Source organism: Carlito syrichta, unplaced genomic scaffold (assembly GCF_000164805.1).
Source record: "Carlito syrichta isolate Samal-C Ts95f unplaced genomic scaffold, Tarsius_syrichta-2.0.1 Scaffold296312, whole genome shotgun sequence".
NCBI lineage: Eukaryota > Metazoa > Chordata > Mammalia > Primates > Tarsiidae > Carlito > Carlito syrichta.
Window position 1 is genome coordinate 173673 of NW_007240408.1, and position 7124 is coordinate 180796.

The following is a 7124-nucleotide window of genomic DNA, read 5'->3' on the forward strand; positions in this document are numbered from 1 at the left end:
CCGCGGCGGCATGTGCTCGGCCCCGGCTATGCCTGCCCCCGCCCCCGCCTTCGGTTTCCAAACCTCAGAGCTGGGGAAGCGCCGGGACCTCAGTTGAGGCGTGGGTCCCTTCCCGGGGAGTTCCTTGAATTTCCCGATCCTCCCTGGACAAAAAAGACCGGAGCCTCCCCTTCCGACTGAGCTTTGGTGGCCCCAGGCAAATTTAGGGACCCAGAGGAGAAAGGTGCAGTGGGAAAGTGAGTGAGCTCCCTCCCCGCTCTCTTCAAGTCCTCTTACCCCGTTCGCTTCAGTTGTTGGGAGGTTCATGAGGCAGGGCTATAGTAATCCTGGCTTTGCAGGATAGGAAACACGCCCTGTAGGTGAGGAGTATCTGCTCAAGATTGCACGGCTAGTCAGGCAGCAGGACCCAAAACTGGACACTGTCCTGACTCAGAGCTCAGAGCCCTCTCCCTGAAGCCCGAAAGCAAAGCCTAGAAGGTGCCTGTCAGCCTTCTGTCTAGTTCCAGACTCATGGGTAGGCTTTCCTGTCTTGCCCACCAATCCTCCCTCGTCCCTCAAAAGAGCCAGACTTGGAGACCCCTGTTGGCCTTCCTCTCCCAGGCCTGATTACTGCCCTCTCCTCCTGGCTTAGGGTGGGGTGTTATTTGGGGAAGTATGTCCCCAGAGCCAGGCTAAGCAGCTTCCTACAGTGCTGAGTAGGGGAGGTAGAGCCTAGGAGAGGGAGCAGGAAAAGGGAGACTTGAGGGTCAGGGTGAAGTAGTCGTTTGCCATGGGGGGAGGGGACAGGGGCTTAGCAAGAAGAGTCATTTTGAACCCCCTTAACAATGTGGAATCCAGGACCCAGCATAGGAGATTTAAAGTGGAATCTGTTTCATGAGCCCTTGGACCCTCTGCCCCTCCTCCCCTGTAGAAGAGAAACCAGACCAGGCACAAAGAAAGAAAACGTGGAGCCCCCCCAGACCTTGGACCTAGGAAGCCATCCAGCTCCTCCTGGGATGTGGGCTGGGTTGTAATCTGCCAAGGGTTCTGGTGAGAATCAGTCAGTCTCTGCCCCACAACTCAGCCCTTCTCCCTGGGAGCACAGTGCCTGTTTCCTGATTCCAAAGCTCATCCCCAACAGGACAGCCCTCTCCTCAGGCTGCCCAGGCCTGGACCTGACTAGTGTAGTAGTGCCTTTGTCCTAGAAGTTGAGGGCACAGGCATGGAATGTCCCTGGAGCGTCTGGATGGTGTATCCTCGGTGAGTGTGTCTGACAGGCATTCTCTGCCACCCTTAGAAAGCCTTGTTCGTGCAGTTCGCTGAGGTGTTCCCGTTAAAGGTGTTCGGCTACCAGCCAGATCCCCTGAGCTACCAAACAGCTGTGGGCTGGCTGGAACTGCTGGCTGGGTTGCTGCTGGTCGTGGGCCCACCGATGCTGCAAGAGATTAGTAACTTGTTATTGATCCTGCTCATGATGGGTAAGGGGGCCAGCTGGCCTGAGGAAATGGGGTCTTCTCGGGGAGGATGATGGAAAGACCTGGCCTTTCCCCCTTACTGCTGCCACCCTTCTTTTTTCTCTAGGATCAGGAGCACTTCCTGCTCTACTGAGGTTTCCATAGTCTTTGGACTAGGACAAGTGCTTTTTAAACTTAATGTACTATAATATAACACTCTCCCATGTCAGATATACCTTCTACGTCCTCAGTTCTAATGGCTGCATGGTATTCCATCATGAGGCTGTATTGTAACCTCAGCGACCCTGCTCCTTCCTCCACATGCCCACTCCTGGAATGAGGGGATGGAGCGGCCACTGCCGTTAGACTTAAGTAGCTGGCAGGTTGGTGTGGACAGCAGGGAGGCTGGAGCCCTAGAACAGGTAGGCAAAGAATTTCCCTAGAGAGGCCCCCTTCTAGCAACTCTTCCTATGGGAACTGCTGACATACAAAGACAGCTGCTGCTTCAAAGGCCAGATATCTTCAGGCTCTTCTACATTCTCTGGTCTGTGTCACCATTGCTGCCACCCCTACCACCCTGATCCCTCAGGTTTTCTTTCCATCTCTGGAGCGTCTCTCATTTTCAGATCTTTCCCACACTTCCACCAATATAACCCCTTGGCCTCCTTCCCTCCGGTAGATGTAGGATTAAGAAAGGAGAAGGACCAGAGAGAATGTGTTCCAAAATCCCAATCTATCCACCTCAGCTGTTGCCCTACTTGGCTGGGTTGTGTCTTTCTTGTCCTCTTAGAGGGGCTACATTAGTTTAAGAGGCTTCTAATGCCTGGTCCTGCTTTCTCTGGGAGGCCCGGAGAGATGAGTTCAGCTAGTTTTGGGTATGTGTATGTTGGGGGTTGGGTGGTTGTTTAATGGCAGGGCTTGGGCTGGAGTGGGTCAGCCTTAGCTGGAGAATCCTGAGCTCCTAGATCTCCTGCATTCTCCCAGGGGACCTGAGGGACCTCACTTTCCATTCTAGGAGCTATCTTCACCTTGGCATCTCTGAATGAGTCACTGAGCATCTACATCCCAGCCATCGTCTGCCTGGTGTTCCTGCTGCTGCTGGATGTCTGCCAGTTCTCATCCCAAACTAAGAAAGTGGTCAGGCCCACTAGGAGGATGACTGTAAATGCATTCAAGGAGTCCTGGAAGTAGGGTCTCTACCTCTGCCTGCCCCTGTCACAGCAGGGACATGGTAGGACACACAGTCTACCACCTTGTTGCCAATACATCCAGAGTCATCCAGTGTCGAAAGAGACTTCTTGTCTACCTGGCCCTGCTTTCTCTCTTTACTGCTATTTTTTGAGAGGTACATGTTAATACATACTAACATTCCTCATATCATATGAAAATAGAAAATAAGCAGAACAGAAATTAAAATCAATCAAAATTCTAATGCCCCCAAATAACCACTTTTTATCCCTTTGTATACCTATATCTCTCAACTTTTTTCTGTGCCTTTATAAAGATACCTATTTTTGTAATGAAATGAGACCATATATCCTGCTTTATTATCTCTTTTTCAAACCAAATATACTGTAACACCGTTATATGCCGTTTACCTCATTTCTGTTAATGGCTGCATAGTATTCCACTGTAAGGATGTACTGGAATGTATTTGCTTAGCTCCCCCTTGAGGAACATTTGGGTTGTTCTCAATTTTTTGCTATTGTAAACCTCACAGTAAATCACCTTTTTTGGTTTGTTTGTTTGAGTCGGAGTCTCTTTCCCCTGGGCTGGAGTGTAGTGGCACGCTTATGGCCACTGCAGCTTGACCTGCTGGGCTCAGGCAATCCTTCTGCCCTAGCCTTCCAGCTTTCTGCCTCAGCTGGAACTACAGGCATGCACCAACATGCCTGGCTAATTTTTTGATTTATTGTAGAGATGAGGTCTCACCAAGTTGCCCAGGCTAGTTAAATCACTCTTGTATACTTTTTCTCTTTCCCTAGACGTGGGGGAGGGAGTGGGGGGAGCTGGTTCAAAAGGCATGCATGCTTTTAAGGTTTTTAATACATATTTAAAATGCTCAGGTTGAGTGTGGCAGAGTTTAAGTACTTGCTTCTGCCTGTGACTTTCAAGCTACATGAGAGATTTGCTCCTACTCCTTTTTCTCTCTGACATTTTAGATTTACAAAGGTGGGCATTGGGTTATTGTACAGGACCTAAAATCAGCCTCTGGTGGTGAGATGTGGCACCCAGTCCACTGCTTCTTGACACCTACTTGGAGGTGGAGGACAGGCAACTCTATGGAATGCTGAATAGCACAGCGGAGTCCAAAGCCTGGGAGGAATCCCGCAGGTCCTTGAGTGTCAGGAGGGTGTGTGTGTGTGTGTGTGTGTGTGTGTGTGTGTGTGTGTGTGTGTGTGTGTGATTGTTTTCAGCGGAGAGTGGACAACATGTTAGGGCACTTGTTATCATGTCACCATTATCTTCACCTTAGCCTGGGGTGGGGGGTACTTTTGATACTGATGTGCCTCCCATAAAGAAAAATAGCAAAAAAGATCTCATTTATTTATGCAAACATTCTAGCTATCAGCCTACAAAAAGACTTCAGGAATATGGGCGGTGGCTTTGGGAGCCCATAGGAGTGAAAGAACTCTATGTTTATTTCTCCATTTCACGATCAACAGAATGCTAATTCCTGCTGTTTCAACTGACTAGTGTGAACCTCAGGCAAGATTTTTTCTTCTTGTGTCAAAGCACAGTGGTGCAATCTCCCTATAGCAAGGAAAGATAAATAGACATAAATATATGTAGTAGTATCCATAAGGAAACTTCTTCTCTCCTATAGGAGGTCCAGAGATAACAACTTCAGATTCATTGTTGGTTAAACTAACTGCTTAATGATGATATCAGGGATCACATTCTTTCTGCTTTCTGCTCTGCTGCTTTGGGTACTGCCCTCAGAATTGCAAAATAGTTGCAGCAGCTCCAGACAGCACATTTGCACATAACATCCAAAGGTGAAAAGAGAGAGGAAAGCTGTCTTAGAAGACCCTAGATTTCCCCTCACCTCTCACTGGCCAGAATTATGTCACATTTCCATTCCTAGACTTACTGGCTGGAGAATGGAATTCCCATGATGGACTTAGACCAGTTAAGATTTAACCACACTGGTCAGCAAGGAAGAAGAGGGGGGCAGATAATGGTTTCTGCTTCTTACTAGCTTATTTGCAAACTATGGATAATAATAGTGACTAGTTCATAACCTAGCACATAGTAAGTGCTCAGTAAACGCTAGCTACTATTAAATATTGATTTGTTCTACGGATGAGAAAATGGATTTGGAAAGCTTAAGTGCCTATGTGTCAGATCTGAAACTAGAACTAAGGCCAGATGGATTCCAGAACCCACACTTCTCACTGTACCAGCTGCCAAAGCTGAAAATGGACAGGCGTGGCACCCCTACTCTCTTAAACTTGAGAGTAGATGGCATGACCTGTCAAGTGTGATTAAATCTACCGTATGCTTTCCAGAATTGCCCTTCTACTTGAACATTTCGAAGCCCATGAAATTAGAGCCTGGAGCCTCCAGGATCCTGGCCTCATACTTGGATGCCGCAGCCAGCCTGTCTCCAGCCAGCACTGAGTAAAACCACTCACAGTTGGCTTAGATTGAAGGGTCCTGTTTACCAAGGCTTGGTCTGTAGGCTAATAGGCAGCTACTGGACCCCCACAAGCTTGGCTGTAGGGCTGGCCCAGCAGCTGCAGGAAAAGCAGGGTGCTGGAGAAGTAGGTTGGCCAGCTGGTGTGGAAGACCTGCTGGGATCGACAGCAACAGGAGTATCTTGAGCCCCAGCAGTGCCTCCTCAGCCGCTCAAGGAGAAGCCATGCCTCAGGAAATGTGCTCCCCAAACTGCAGTCTAAATCTAGGTCAGCTCAGCACAATGACATTCAGCTGTGTGGCCTTCCTAAAACTTTTCTGTCTCCCTCCTGTGCTGAAGGCCCTCTTGCCCTGTGATATTTTCTTCCCTTGGGACCCTGGCTGCACCCTCACAAACCAGCTCACAGCTGCCACAGGTGGGTCCCAGCTCTTCCAGCTGTTGGGCCTATTCATCTTGTCATGTCCTGGGATTAGCTGGTCAATGGGAGGGTCTGGGATGTGTAAATGGGAGGAGATTCTGCTCTGTCTCCGCTTCTTAAAGCCAGGACCCTAGAGGGGGCTTCAGCAGCCAGAACAGCAAGAGGTAAGAGAGGAACAATCTGGTGGATGGCAGGTAGAGGTCCAGGGTGGGGACTGCTGGGGGCTAGAGTCATGGAGGACAGAACTGAGAGGAAGGCGGAGAAGGAAATGCAGTCACTCAGGCAGGGTCCCAGAAAGGATTGGAGCAGAAATCCAGATTTTGGTATTGGAGGAATCTTAGTATACCCTAGGGATGAGTCTGTGTGTCAAAAATAGTAACAGGACATTGGCTTGTGCACTTACCTCCCTTGGGGAGAGGGTTGGAACATGCCCAGCTGTTTTTGTGTTGTTTTGTTTACTTGGGGTGTCTGCATCTCTCACACTGTATGTGTGCCTGTGTGGGTGTACACATTTATCTGTGCGCTGCCTAGAAGGGAAGGGAGCTAATGGTAATGAAGTATTTCCCCAGTGTCAGCCACAGGGCTTAGAGTTTTACTTATGTTTTCTCATAATCCTCCCAACCACCCTATGAGGTAGGTATTTTAATCTCCATTTTACTGCAGCGAAGACAGGCTCAGTGAAGCTGAGTAATTTGCCCAAGGTCACATGGCAAATAAATGTGTGTATCTAGAAACTGCCTGATTCCGGGGCCTGTGCTCTTTTTGCTTTTCTGTCCAGTTTTGATATTGACCCAGGACTTCTTTGTGGCCAAAAGGTGATGGGGGATGAAACAGGCTGGAAGACTCGAGAGTTGTGAAACCTTGTCAGCCCTGCCAAGGATGCTCCAGGCAAGGCTTGGGGTACCTCCTGGGGAGAGGACCTTCACCGAGGCAAGTCCAAGGTCACTGTGCATAAGCCTGTCTTCTGGGTCAGTGCATCACAAGATCATTTCTCTCTCCATTCTTCCTTCCCTTCCCCACTTGATCTGGATGGCACAGGGAGGGGGTTAGGCTTCCCCCCCCCAGGAAGGACCGTTTCTTTATATTCCAGCCTGTTTCTCTCAAACTCCCTGTTGGCTCAGACCCACTGTCTGTGCCCCCCACATATATATAGCAAATTCCATCTGTGAGGGACACCTCTACCCATCCAGTCACCAAGGCTGGAAATTTCCAAGTTATCTAGGCCTCCTGGCTCTTCATTTCCCACAGCTTGTCATCAAGAACTCTGGAGTCCATCCCCTCCTCTCCATCCCCAGCAGCTGCTGGCCAAGTTCAGTCCTCATGATCCTCAGTGGACTCTGCCTCTAGCTTCCCCTCCCAGCAAGGACTGAAGAAGAGATGGGGGGAAGGTGGAATGGGAGGCTTCTTTTGTGACTAGCCTCCACAGTGACCTCTTCCTCCGCTGAGTTCAAGGTCAAAGATGAACAGCAGTGTTGGGGACCTGGGTGCTGGCGGCTGCGGCCCCTGGGATGACCCTGCACGCTTCATCGTGGTGCCCGAGGCCTACGCCTTGGCGCTGGGCCTGGGGCTGCCCGCCAACGCGGCCGCCCTGGCGGTGTTCGTGCGCAGCGGCGGGCGCCTGGGACAGGCCCTG

At 50.0% G+C, this 7124-nt stretch overlaps 1 protein-coding gene across 2 annotated transcripts in view; it reads left to right on the forward strand.

The window, feature by feature from the left end:
* TMEM35B (transmembrane protein 35B) overlaps positions 1-2974 on the forward strand; it is a 3115-nt gene extending 141 nt beyond the window's left edge. Inside the window, exons 2-4 of one of the 2 annotated variants that reach the window (XM_021710640.1) lie at positions 1277-1457; positions 2449-2545; positions 2625-2893. In XM_021710640.1, the coding sequence (XP_021566315.1) occupies positions 1277-1457; positions 2449-2545; positions 2625-2775 (429 nt within the window). In that variant the 3' untranslated portion in view covers positions 2776-2893. Of the gene's footprint in view, positions 1-1276; positions 1458-2448 lie in introns of both variants that reach the window. The other variant, XM_008054543.2, reaches the window with a different exon arrangement.
* The last annotated feature ends 4150 nt before the right edge of the window (positions 2975-7124 follow it).